Below are 13,073 nucleotides of genomic sequence, written 5' to 3' on the forward strand. Positions count from 1 at the left end.
GCTTGCCCTCCTCCCCATGCCTCTCTTTCAGACAAAGTGTGTCTTTCTCTTTCTCTTTCTCTCTCTCTCTCTCCCCACATTGACAGGCAAATACGACGTGTGGGTGGTGCGTGCGCGCGCGCATTCATCACGCCAGGGACACAGAGAAGGTCGTCCTGCAGCTCGCCCCCTCTGTCCCCTGGGGCTGCTCACGTCCCCCCACCCCCCCGCCCCTTGCGCGCCTCCCTGTGTCTCTGTGCATGGGGGAGGAGAGGAGAGGGCGGCATCGAAGCGCGTGTGGTACGGCGCGCCGAGAGGGAACACACATTGCACACTGACACTTCTCAATGTCCCACACTGTCCCCTGCCCCTGGGAGGGAGGGGGGAGGGGCGAGGAGGGAGACCAGAGGGGACACGCACCGGCCTGGATGAAACACGCCGGCGCTCAATATTGCGGCCCGGCCGTGTCCTCCAGCGGCGGCGGCTCCACCGCCAGTGGCCGGCGCTCAAGGGAGAGATCCTCATTAGAGAGCATCATGGAGGGGGGACGAGAGGGGGGCTTGCTGGCGGCACCCAACCCGGTCGCTTGGCGGGCGGTAACAACAGACGGGATAGCCGAGTCGTTCGCACCATTTGGCAGGGCCAACTTCCTGGATGGGGACTTCCCCGGGGAGCCAGCTGCCTTCCTGGAGGGGGATCTTTCAGCCCCGGTGGCGGCGGCCGCGCCGCCACTCCCGCCGCCGCCGCTGCCGCCCGCGCCGCCGCTGGTAGACATCGAGTTCTTGGCGGCCGCGCCGCCAGGTGTCCCAGTGACCTCCTCCAGCCGGGATGGCTGCTGGAGACCCGGGGATGTGGTTTTGATGGTGTTCGAAAAGTCCGATGGCGACCGGAGATAGGGGTCGTATTCCATGCCGCCGGGTGGATCTCCACCGGGGACCGCAGAGACCACCGACGGTCCCCCGGCGGATCTGGAGGCCGCGACCTCGGTGTCCCCAGGATCGGTGCCGGTCCAGTCGTCATAGCCGGAGAGGAAGCCGGTCTCCGTGTAGAGAAGCAAATTTTTGTCGGAATTGCCTGCTGAGGGGTTGCCGCCTCGGCCGCCGAGGTCTGCGCTCCCCCCACCAGGGCTAGTTCCTCCCCCGCCGAACAGTTCGCCATCCATGTCGTCGTCGCCGCTTTTGGTGATCTCATCGACACTTCGAAGGTCACTCGGGCGTCGGCCATTCGGACCGTGTGGCCTTCCGGCGAGCGCGTCATCCTCCGGGCCAAAGAGGCTGCCAGAGGGATCCCCAAGACCGCCACTTAGGCGACCGGAGCCCCGGGCACTGGGCTCATTGATCTGGTGGTCCTTCTTCGGGGGAGGGATCCCGGCTGGGGGTGGCGACCCGGCAAACCAGCGAGCGCCTGGGTCACCCGGGCCGCCGGGCCCACCACCAATCCCCGGACTGGCTAACCCGCCGCCAGGGACACCCATATCGGGGCCGAGATCCAAATCCAGGTGGAAGGGGCCCGGCCGGTTGGCCTGAGATTCGGCCATGCCCGGGCCGGTGTCATAGACTTTGGGATTGTAATCCAACATGCTCGGCTGGCCGGTGGGATCCGACACCGAGCCGGCCGGATCATCGCCAGCAAGGAAAGCCCCTGGCTCCTGGGGGAGGAGATAGCCATCAGGGCCGCCCCTCGCCGGGGGGCTGGACAGGCCGCCCGGATGCATCTGGCCACCAGCAGGAGATTGGCGATGGGTCCGGTGCTCGGTCGCCCCCTCCTGCGAGTGGCCGCCCGTGGTCAGCATGTGGGGCTGCTGGTACAGCTGTTGCTGGTGCGGGGCCGGCTGCTGGAGCGGTTGTTGCATCAGCGCCTGATGGTGACGAAGGTGCAGATGTGGGTCTTCGCCGGTGGCGAGATCCGGGAAGTAGGACTCCCCGCCTCCGGCTGTCGACCCGCGGCGAGTCGGGTCCCCGCCGGGGGCCAGCTCCTGAGCCCCATACGGGCCGCCGGCTCCCTCATCGACGCCGGGGCCGGACTGGAAGAACTTCTCCATCCCCCGAAGCCCGGCATCCGGAGGGGCACCCCCCGCAGCATCCAGACCGCCCTGTGAGATGTACCCGTTGCCGCCGTTTCCGTTGGCAAAGTACCCGGCGGTGCCCGGCGGCTCGAAGAAGTGCATTTGCTCGCTTGCACTCGGGCGCTGCCACGGCATCCCGGACGCTGGGGTCTCGGACGCGTGCCATCCGCCCGGCCCGGGTCCCGGAGCACCATAGTGCTTGGCCGACAAGTCGAAGCCTTGCATCAGGTGCTGTTGCTGCGAGGACTGCTGGAGCATGTGCTGTGGCTGTTGCTGTTGTTGCTGAAGCTGCTGCTGCTGCTGCTGCTGCTGCTGCTGCTGCTGGTGGGTGGAAGGGTACTGCGGCTGTGGGAACTGGGACTGGTACTGGCCTTGCGGCGGCTGTTGTTGCTGCTGCTGCGGATGCTGATGCTGGTGGTGTTGCTGGTGCGGGTGGTGTTGGTGCGGCGGCGGCGGCTGCTGCGGCTGCTGCGGCGGCTGCTGCTGCGGCCGTTGCTGCGGTTGGTGGAACTGGGACTGATGCTGGCCCATGCCAGCCAGGTGAGGATGACCTAGATGGAAGCCGGAGCCCGGGTGCCCGTGCGAATGCAACATCGGCTGCTGGGAGTGTGGTGGGCCCGCGTGAGGATGTCCTCCACGCGGGCCGATGACTCCAGCATGGCGGAAGGGACCGGCTCCGGTGCCGGGTGCCACCCCGACAGGGGACGTGTCGGCCGTATCCGGCCCCTCGGAGGATCGGTAGGTCGAGGAGGGCGGCGGAGTAAGCATGCCCCCCCGGCTGGTGTAATAGGCGGCGGCGGCCGCTGCCGCCGCCGCCGCCGCCGCAGCAGCAGCCGATGAGCCGTCTTCCGGCATGTACAGCCCCTGCTGCTTGTCGGAGCCTGGTCCAGGCATCATCATGGGTGGCCCGGAGCCATATTCCGGTCCCGGAGGGCCGCCGAGGCGACCGGCTCCCGGCAGGTAGCCTGCATTGGGATCGACCATGCCATAGCTGGGCCCACCACCGGCGAGGTTGTAGCCCGGCATGGGGCCCGGCCCTGCACCGCCCGGGCCGCTGGCCATCCCGTGGGGAAGGGATCCCCCTGCTGGACGGTGGCCGGCCCCGTCGCCCGGCCCACGAGCGGCCATCCCCCCGCCAAGCCCCGAGCCATCCATCGGATTTTCGGAAGGCAGGCCCAAGTCCAAGTAGAGGCTCGTGTCGTAGGCGGCGGCGGCGGCGGCGGCGGCAGCTGCCTGCTTCGCAGCGGCCGAGCGCCCACTGCCATCCTCCCCGGCCGAGCCGGGAGAGGTGGCCGGGGAAATGACGCGCGAGGCGTTGCCCCCGCCACCGGGGCCGGTGACGCTCAGCGGCGGGCCGGATGGGTAGCCATAGTGCCCGCCCCCCAGGTGAGGAGCATGGGCCGGGGCCAATCGAGCATCGAGCATGACCCCCTCCGGGCCGGGGAAGTAGAACCCCATGACCCCGGGACCAGCCCCGAAGAGCGCTGATGGATGGGGACCCGATGCCGGGCCTCCACCGCCGGCGGCAATGGACTGCCTGGCGGCCTCGAGCATCATTGGGTCGGCTCCTCCTCCGGGTGGATGGCCCTCCGACCCGGCCGGCCCGGGCTCCTTCTTCACGGGCTTGCGAGCCAGCTGCGAATCCGGCTGCTGCTGCTGCTGCTGCTGCTTTGAGGCCTTCTTGGTGCCGGCGGCCAGGGACAAACCCCGCTTGAGGGGCGACGAGGAGGGCGAGCTACGGCGCTTACGATGCTTGGTGTCCCCGCCTCCCGGGGAGCCGGGCTCGGCCCCGGCGGTGGCTGAGCCGGCCCGCTCGCGGCCTCCATCCTGCCGCGGTGGCGGGTGATTGTGCACTCCCTCATAACTGGAGATGACTTGGCCATAGCCTCGGCGGATCTGCTTCTTCACAGGGCATCCTTTGGTCGTGCAGCGATAGTATGCGCGGGGGAAGGGCGCCCCGCGAACGGCCTTCTGTCCATACTTGCGCCAAATGTACCCGTCATCCATGGCGTCGATCATGGACGCATCGCTGGCAACCACCAAGCGCGTGGTATTCACTTGGGCTGCGCCCTCGTCACCGGCACCGGAGCCGCCGGCCCCGTGAATGCCGGCCGCGCCCGGATTGCTGGCGGTCAGGAAGAGGGCAGGGGAAAAGGCAAACCCCGGCTCGGTTGGCGCCTGAGCAGTACCGCCAGCGGGCAGGGCACGAAGTTGAGGAAAGAGGGGCGTCGCATACGAGGCCAGGGAGAAAGCCCAGTCAGGGGAGAGGAGCCATGGAGGTGCAGGTGGGTCAGAAAAAAAAACCCGGCGCTGGAAGGACCAGGCACAGCGCGAGAAAGAAGGAGCAGGAGGTAGAGAGAGAGAGAGAGAGGGGGGGGGGGCGCGAGGGGAGAGCGGGGAGAAAGCCAGATAGGTGGTAATAGGGGGAAGGGATTGACGGGCGCGAAGCGGGCAGGGTGGATGCACCATTTGCCCCTCGCTGGCAACACTCTTGCGGAAGCTGGTCTGGTCGTGAGCACTAAGCCGGGTGAGCTGCGGCGCATTGTGGTTGTGCTGCCCGCGATAGACGGAGCTCGTGAGGCGCTGGAGGAGGTGTGAGGGGCACCGGACGCGGGCGGCAGGTCAGCAAAAATGCGAAAAGCGCTGAATTGGAGGGGCGAAGGCAGCCGCCCGACCGAAGGCGAGGCACTCGCATGCGAAGGAAAAGCCTACCTGATCCCCGAGGACCATGACCTCGATTTGCTTTTTGGCAGGGCACCCGGGACCGGTGCACCGGAAGTAGGCCTTGGGGAAGGGACTCGACCGGCGTTGCTTCTGGCCGTACTTCCGCCAACGATAACCATCCTCGTGGACGCCCTCGGCAGCGGCGGCCGTTGCCCCGGCAGCCAGGGAGATGGGCCCAGGTGACCGGCGATCACCGAGCCCCGGAGGGGGCGTGGCACTGGAGGTTCTCCCTCCGCCGGGGCCGGCACCGGCGCCAACTTGCTGCGCCAGGGAGTGTGCTTCGGGTGGCAGGCTGTCGGTATCGCGACACAGGGACATGACGGCGGTGGTGGCGGTGACATTGGCCCCGGCCCCGGAGGCAGCGCGTTTCTCGGCGGCAGCCTCGGCCGCGGCCGACGCCTCGAGCATGGCCGGGGAGGCTGTCTGCCAGATGGGCGGCCCATTGCCGATGATGCTGAACCCGCTTGCCGGCGGCGTGCCACTGGCAGGACCCCCCGCCAGTGGCGACGAGGGGGCGGCACCGGGGTTGCTCGCGGCACCGGGCCGTGCCACGCGCGATCCCGACGTGGCAAAGCGCACGGACCGACGTGCATCGTACACGGCGGCCGCGAGGAGGGGCGAAACGTGGCTGGGGAAGCCGGCTGACTCGGCGGCCGTCTGATCGAAGGCGTCGGTTTGCAGGGCGGAGTAGCCGGCGGCCGCCATGGCCATGCGCCTTTCGGCCGCGGCGGCCGTCGAGTCCGCAGCGATCGGGCTCACAGGGACCGAGCTTTGCCGAGACCCGCGCACGCTATCGCGCATGGGCGACAGGACAGACACCCGGACAGAGGCCGCGCCGGCCATCGTTGACGGCCCGAGGCCCATGATGAGCAGCTGTTCCTATGTAAGCCGCAAAGAGCCCGGAAGGGGCGGGCGGGGGGGGGGGAGGGAGGGGGGACCTTCAATTAGAACCTTAGAGGATACGCCCCCCCCGGGAAGCTGGCAGAGGGCAGGCCCGGCAAGAGTGCGTGCAGGAGGCCGTTGGGGCAGCGCCGGGATGACATACCTTCCTGGGATGACTTGCTCTGGGAGCCCGGCGAAAAGAGAAAAAGACAGGAGAAAAGGCGCGCGCGCACGCGCGAATAGAAGGGGGGAGTGTGCCCGCGGCCGACCGCTCTGTGATTGGGAGGTGGGAGGCTATACGCAGGCCCTCTTGGAGTGGTGTTGATCAGCGTCCACCGGCGGACTATTGCGAGGCATGAGAAATAGGGTGTCAACAGTGGACCAACGCGTAGCTTTCGCCAAGAGCCTCCCCCCGCCGAGGAGTGCCGCCGTACCGGAAGAAGCCGAGACACAAGCCCCGAAGGAGACACGCCAGCAGGCTCAGGGAGGGAGGTGTAGCCCCACAGGCGTCGCTCGGGTGTGAAAGGAGGCAGGGGTGCGCCGGCGGGTGGCCTTTGGGGGAGGCGAAAAAAAGGGGAAAAGATCGGCGCTGGAAATCGAGCAAGAAGGAGCGAAGGCGCGAGGAGAGAGAGAGGGGGGTGCGTGGGGAAATTGAAACATGCCGTGGCTCGTATGGGGGATAATGTCTCAGAAAAATGACAAAATCGCCTGGCGATTTCCCCGGATGAGGCGGGGGCCGGGGCCCGGGTGGCGCGAGGCCCGAATGCCGGGGGGCGGGGTACCATGGGGCTTGGGGCGTGAATGGCATGCCATTGGGCCCGGCCGGCTGGGTCTGATGCTGAGCCTGCGCACCCGCGGTGGCCTGGCGGCTGCCCCCTCTCCCCCCTCCAGCCGCCTGGGCCCCCGGAGTCATGAAAAAGCCAGGACTATCGAAGACTCCGCAACCTCCATTCACTCGTGCCCCCTCGCTGGTCATATCCATGTGCCAAGAAGGGTTTACTACCATCGACAGGCCTGGGCATCAGCGAGGCATCGGGGGGAGGGACTCACGAAAGGCGGTCACACTGGGGCAACCCACCCCCCCCCCCCCACACCACCCCCGGGCGGTGCACTCATTGCGCCAGGCCGGCGAAATGATCGCCCTGTGGCTTGCGATTCAAATGGTCCCAGCGTGTGGAGCTCCGAGCCGAGATTTTAACATTTCTGCGCGAGGTACACCACGCAGGGCAGCCACAAGCACACGAGGAAATGGTGTCCACTCGACGGGTCGACCATTGAACCCCCTTTGCGAAACGAGGAGGCATGGGGCGGCGGGGCGAGGAGGGGGGCAGAGAAAGAGAGGGGAAAAGAGCGCACCGAGGTGGAGACTCGGACCAAAGCGCCATGATGGATAAATGGACGCCCACGCGGTGACACATTCCCCATGCGCCTCCCTCCGGACCGCTGCCCCCGCCGCCACGCTGTCTTTCACACATTCACACGCCACGAGATGCACACCCACTTCTGGGTCCCCTTGCCTCCTGCCTGACTTCGAAAAATGGCCCCCGATGTCCGAATGAAAGCCGATGGGAATCCCTTACTCAGAAGGCAGAGGGGGGGGGGGGGGGGGCGAGATCCCTATTATTGATGAATATTTCGACATAGAATATATAAAGAGCCGGAAAATATTGTTATTTATTGTAGCAAAGGATGCGGAACACGTTAGTTCAGACACCCCCTGAGCGGGGACGCGGGGGAATGCTCTCCTGGCCCGCCTTTGGCCAAGGACAGCGTGGCACTGTTGCCCCTACTGCCTCATCCATCGGATGGGAGCCAACTTACCTGCCCACATTCGCAGACACACACACACCCACACACACATATATACCTACATACACTTGTCCGGCGCTTTAAAAATGGAACAAGGGGAAGTCTCGCCTTGCTGGGGTAGGCGCACAGGCCCCATGGAAAATCTTCTCTGATCGATACAGTCAGTGTGGGAGAAGCGCCCCGCTGGACCCGGGAGCCGACACAAAGGATCCCTCTAGCCCCGCAAGTGGGGCACGCGAGCCTCACCCGCAATCACCCCAAACCCTCAATCATGGAATGGTGTGCCCCACCCAGGCGCAGAAGAATATAGCTATTAATTGATGGTCCAGTTAAAGGAGATTTTGGCGCGAACATCTTTGACTCGCAATGCCCACGCACATCCCAACGCCTTGGTGCGCAGTTATTCCCACCGATGCCCGGGCCTCCGATCAGTGGTGATATGTTGCCCATGTGATGTGGTCATGCCCCGGCGCATGTCACGCAGGAGGCCGATGCGTTGCTCGAGATGCACGCGGGGCCTCCCGGCCCTCTGGGCCCGCCTTCCGGGGGGGGCGCACAGGCGACATGGAGGGGCCAGGCGACCAGCCCCGAGTGGGGAGGGCCGCAGCAAGACACACCAGAACGGCCGACCACCGGACCAGAAGCCACCGCAGACCGTGGGCTGCAGCGTGGCTGCCGGCACGCGTGTGCCCTTCGACCGATGGGCAGGGACGGAAGTCTCTCCCCCCCCCCCCCCCCCCCTTGGGCTCGCGGCACCCCGCATTGCCACGGGCCCTCTCCCCTCCCCCTCCCCCCCTCTCGGACCGGGTGCCAGTGGGATCGCTTTGCCATTGGCGCCAGTAAGGGTGGGGCAGTCGCGGCCTCCGTGTTCGCGTGTGCGTCCGGGGGTGCGTGCGTGTCTGTAGGTCCGTCTCTTCTCGGGGTCTGCTCCCTGTCGAGGCTCTGGATCTCGGGGCCATCTGTCTGCACTCCTCTTCCCTCCCCTCTTCCTTTCCTGTCGCAGCACTCGCCTCCTCCTCCTCCTCCTCCTCTTTCTCTCTCCTTCCCTCCATACGCGCCGCCCCCCCTGCATTCCCCCTCCTCTCTCTCTCTCTCTCCTGTGCCCTTGAGTAGCCAGCCCCCGGATCCCTGGCGCCGACGTCGTCCACCATGAAGTTCGGCTACCGCGTGCGTCCTCCCCTCCTTCCTCTTTTGTCCTCGGTCGCGGTGGCTCCACTGTTGGCCTCAGGTCATCTGACATGGCTCTTGCCCATCTCGCCAACCACCACTGTTCCCCCTTCAGCTCTCGAACGTTTGTGGCACAGCATACAAGCGCGGCAACATCATCTTCTCCAAAGACGGTAACACGGCCATCAGTCCCATTGGCAACCGCTTTACCATCTATGACCTTGTGCAGTATGTGCCCCCATTTCTGTCCCATGCCATATGGCCCCATGCTCTCTCGCGGGCCTGTGTCTTACCCACCCGAGCTCCGCAGCAACAAGGCCATCACGCCCGATGTGCAGACCCGCAAGGATATCGCCTCGTTGGCTCTCTCCCCGAATGGCGCCACGCTGATTGCGGTCGATGTGGGTGCGTCTTTCTCCTCCCTCCTTGGCTCCCTTTCTCGGGTTGCTTCGGTGATTTCCCAGCTGACATGACCGCGGCCTGTCTTTGTCGACGCACAGACGGCCACGCCATCCTGGTGGACCTGTCGCGTCGTGTCACCCTCCACCACTTCAACTTCAAGGAGCCAGTCAATCACATCTCCTTCTCGCCGGATGGTCGGTATGTCTGAGCCCTGTCTCCGCCATCCTTGCATGGCCGCCGGCATCCCCATGTGCCCTTCGAGCTTCCCCCCCCCCTGTAGCCCGCCATCCTGCACCCGCCTAACCTCCCTCCCATTCGCTCGCACCATCTGCCCCTCTTGACCTCGCCCACCAAGCTTCTTTGCTGTCACCCACGGTAAGCTGATCCAAGTCTGGCGGGCGCCGGGTTTGCACCGAGAGTTTGCGCCGTTTGTCCTCTTCCGCACGTATGGCGGCCATCTGGATGAGATCAACCACATTGAGTGGAGCCGTGACAGCCGGTTCTTCCTGTCCAGCAGCCGTGACCTGACGGCCCGGCTGTTCTCCCTGAACCCGGAGAAGGGGTTCGTGCCGTTCACCTTCACCGGGCACAAGGACTCCGTGGTTCGGGCCTTCTTTTCGGCCGACCATCAAACCATCTACACCCTTTCCCGGGATGGAGCCATCTTCAGCTGGGGCAAGGAGCAGCTCACCAAGCGCGAGGCGGAGAAGCACATGCAGAATTACCTGCGCACCAAGCAGCGCAAGGCGCCGCTCATCTTCGGCGACCAGGACACCTCGACTGACGCCTCGGGGGCCAATGTCTTCAAGCCGCGTGAGATGCCCGGCTTCGAGCCCGGGCAGAGCATCTTCACCCTGCGCTCGGATGAGGAGGGCTCTTCCTCGGACTCGGATTCCGACTTCGAGGGGGAGCAGCCGCTGCAGGCCGGGCTCCGCAAGGGGGCCGGTCGCGCTGCCCCCGGCACCGGTGCCGCGCGGGTGGACTTCCGTGGGGCCACCTGGCGCCTGAAGGCCCGGCACTTCTTCAACCTGCCGGACGCCAGTGCACGCGTGACGTCGGGCGACTTCCACCGCGCCTCCGGGGTCCTGGTGGTGGGCTTCTCGCACGGTGTCTTTGCCCTGTATGAGATGCCGGACTTCACGTCGATCCACACGCTGTCGCTCAGCAGTCAGCATGGCATCACCACGGCGGCCTTCAATCCCGACGGCCAGTGGATTGCTTTGGGCCTGCGTGGGGCCGGGCAGCTGGTCGTCTGGGAGTGGACCTCCGAGTCGTATATCCTCCGGCAGTCGAGCCATTCGAATGGCGCGGTGCCCCAGTGCGTGGCCTACACGGCGGACGGGGCGCATGTGGCCACCGGTGGCTCGGATCACACGGTCCGTCTGTGGAGCACGCGCGACGGCAGTTCCGAGGTCACTTGGAATGAGCACACGGCCGCGGTGACGGACTTGGCCTTCTCGCGCGGGGGCCATGTCCTGTTTTCGGCCTCGCTGGATGGCACGGTCCGGGCGTATGACCTGCTGCGGTACCGGAACTTCCGGACCTTTGCCGCGCCGGAGCCGGTGCAGTTTGACTGTGTGTCGGTCGATCCGTCCGGCGAGCTGGTGTGTGCCGGCACTCGAGACACCTACTCGCTGTATGTGTGGAATGTGCAGACCGGGCGCTTGCTGGACGTCCTGTCCGGGCATGAGGGGCCCATTTCCTGTGTGGCCTTCTCGCCGGTGGATGGAAATGTCGTGGCCACCGGGTCCTGGGACCAGCAGGTCCGCTTTTGGGATGTATTCAGCGGCCGTCGCATTGGCGACCCGCTGGCCCTGGGGTCGGATGTCCTGGCGCTGGCCTATCGGCCGGATGGCGAGGAGTTGAGTGTCTCCACGCTGGATGGGCAAATCCATGTGTGGTGCACGCGCGAGATGACGCAAGTGGGCACCGTGGATGGTCGGCGGGACATTGCCGGCGGCCGAGGCGCCGCTGACAAGGTGACCGCGGCCAACAATGCTGCCAGTCGGCACTTCACGTCTTTGGCCTACTCGGCGGATGGTCGTTCGGTGCTGGCGTGTGGCGTGTCGCGCTTCATTTGCATCTACGACATCCAGTCGCGGCAGTTGCTGACGAAATTCCAGCTGACGCGGAACCGCTCGCTGGAGGGGGTGCTTGACAAGCTGAACTCCAGTCGCATGGCGGCCGGCGTGTCGCTGGATCTGATCGATGATGTGTCGGACTCCGAAGATGAGGAAGCCGCGCGTCTGGTTGGATCCCACCTGCCGGGTGTGCAGTCGGGTGACCTGTCCCGGCGTCGGACTCGGCCGGCCATCCGGGCGTATGCCGTGCGCTTTGCTCCGACCGGTCGGGCCTTTGCCTGTGCCACGTCCGAGGGGCTGCTGCTGTATTCGCTGGATTTGGATGGCGATGGCGCGGTGTACGACCCGACCGACTTGTCGGTGGAGCTGACCCCGGAAGCGGTGCGCGAGGCTCTGGCCGGGCGGGAGTACCTGCCGGCCATCATCATGGCCATGCGCCTCGGCGAGGAGTCTCTCCTGCAGGAGGTGTATGAGGGGATTCCCTTGGCATTGGCTCCGCTGCTATCGCGTCAGGTCCCGACGGTGTACCTGGCCCGGTACTTGGCCTTCATCGCCAAGCAGATTGAGATTACCCCGCACATTGAGTTCCACCTGGGCTGGGTTCGGGGCCTGCTCCGGAGCCATGCGTACATCATGCGCCAGTCGGCCGCCTATTATGGGCCCTGCCTGCGGTCGGTGCACCGGGCCATGACGGCCCGCGTGGCGGACATCGGTCGCGTGGCCGATGACAACCAGTTCCTCTTCGACTATCTGGCCGATATGACGAGTGTCGTGCTGAACGAGGCGGCCGGCACTGATGGCGAGTCGGACGGCGAGTCGGACGGCGAGTCGTCCTCCGCCGCCGAGCTGGAGGACAACTTGGCCGATACTGCCAGCGACGCTGAGATCGAGGACCAAGAGTAGAAATGCGGCCGTGACATCGACATACCGCTGCCGTGACTTCTCCCATCCTCTCCCTGGTATCTGTCTCTCTCTCTCTCTCTCTCTCCCGCCCTCGCTGCCCCTCTTTTCTCCTTTAGGAAGAGCAGGGGAGCCCGAATGTGTGCAAGTCGCGGCGTGCTGGGGGGGGGGGGGGGTCGTCGACCGGACAAGATGGGAGATAAGATGCGGCCGAACATGCGTCCGCGCGTGCAAAAGCGCAACGCCCTAATGGCTTGCGGCGGTGTGGGGACGCGATGGCGCGCTTGCGTTGAACATTTTTAGATTTCCCTTCCCTCCGCCCGGGGGCTGCCCTTGTCCCCCTTTTCATCCCCCCCCCCCCTCTCATCTCTCTACCCTTCCTTGTATGCCCTCATCTGTCCCCTCCATAGCCTTCACCGATGTCTCTCCTGTGCCTGCCCATGTGTGCCCCGCCTGCATCTCCCTGCTCCCTTGATGCATCAAGATGCTGGGACGAATGCTTGTCCGAACCGACACCCGTGCACCAGCACGTGCGTAAATGTCTGCATGCACACGCTTGCTCCTCCTCCCTCCCTCCTCCAATCGGCACTTTCTCCCTCCATGAAAAAATAATATACCCATCAACTCAGCTTGTCCAGGCCATGGATGTCTGCTCTTTGTCCTCGGCAACTTCCCCCTACCACCACCCCCGCCGCAATCGGCCCTTTCCCAGGATCTCTCTCTCTCTCGTCAGCGCGCAGATCGATGCCTGGGGTCCTGCACTGCACACGGACCCCCCCGACCGCGACATGGAGAGCCACCTCCGGAGCAACAGCAGCCGAGAGAAACAAAAATATGCGCTGGCAGCAGGATTCGAACCTGCGAAGGCAGTGCCCATTGGATTTCAAGTCCAACTCCTTAACCACTCGGACATGCCAGCACATTATGAGGGAGTGGCCTCGGAAATGTGTATTTGAATTCTTCGCCACGAGAACAGACATGTGGCTCCACCTCCCCGATAGGGCGGCATCGCACGCCGAATGGATGGAACGGGAATACCTTTCCGGTTGCCGCATCCCCCCCCC

At 65.5% G+C, this 13,073-nt stretch overlaps 2 protein-coding genes and 1 non-coding gene across 3 annotated transcripts; 1 reads left to right on the forward strand and 2 right to left on the reverse strand.

Moving 5' to 3' along the window:
* Positions 1 to 424: 424 nt before the first annotated feature.
* On the reverse strand, positions 425 to 5,611 carry H696_03083 (hypothetical protein; the record flags this gene model as incomplete). Its single annotated transcript, XM_009496973.1, has 3 exons — positions 425 to 4,222; positions 4,511 to 4,627; positions 4,757 to 5,611. The coding sequence occupies 3 exons, from the start codon at positions 5,609 to 5,611 to the stop codon at positions 425 to 427; spliced, it is 4,770 nt and encodes a 1,589-aa protein (XP_009495248.1).
* A 2,997-nt stretch (positions 5,612 to 8,608) lies between these two features.
* On the forward strand, positions 8,609 to 12,093 carry H696_03084 (hypothetical protein; the record flags this gene model as incomplete). Its single annotated transcript, XM_009496974.1, has 5 exons — positions 8,609 to 8,626; positions 8,742 to 8,854; positions 8,937 to 9,031; positions 9,127 to 9,226; positions 9,384 to 12,093. The coding sequence occupies 5 exons, from the start codon at positions 8,609 to 8,611 to the stop codon at positions 12,010 to 12,012; spliced, it is 2,955 nt and encodes a 984-aa protein (XP_009495249.1). The 3' UTR covers positions 12,013 to 12,093.
* Positions 12,094 to 12,846: 753 nt separating this feature from the next.
* H696_03085 lies at positions 12,847 to 12,928 on the reverse strand. The gene has a single exon. It is a non-coding gene; the product is annotated as a tRNA-Ser (tRNA).
* Between the last annotated feature and the right edge of the window lie 145 nt (positions 12,929 to 13,073).

The sequence above is a fragment of the Fonticula alba genome (assembly GCF_000388065.1).
Source record: "Fonticula alba strain ATCC 38817 unplaced genomic scaffold supercont2.4, whole genome shotgun sequence".
Lineage (NCBI taxonomy): Eukaryota > Rotosphaerida > Fonticulaceae > Fonticula > Fonticula alba.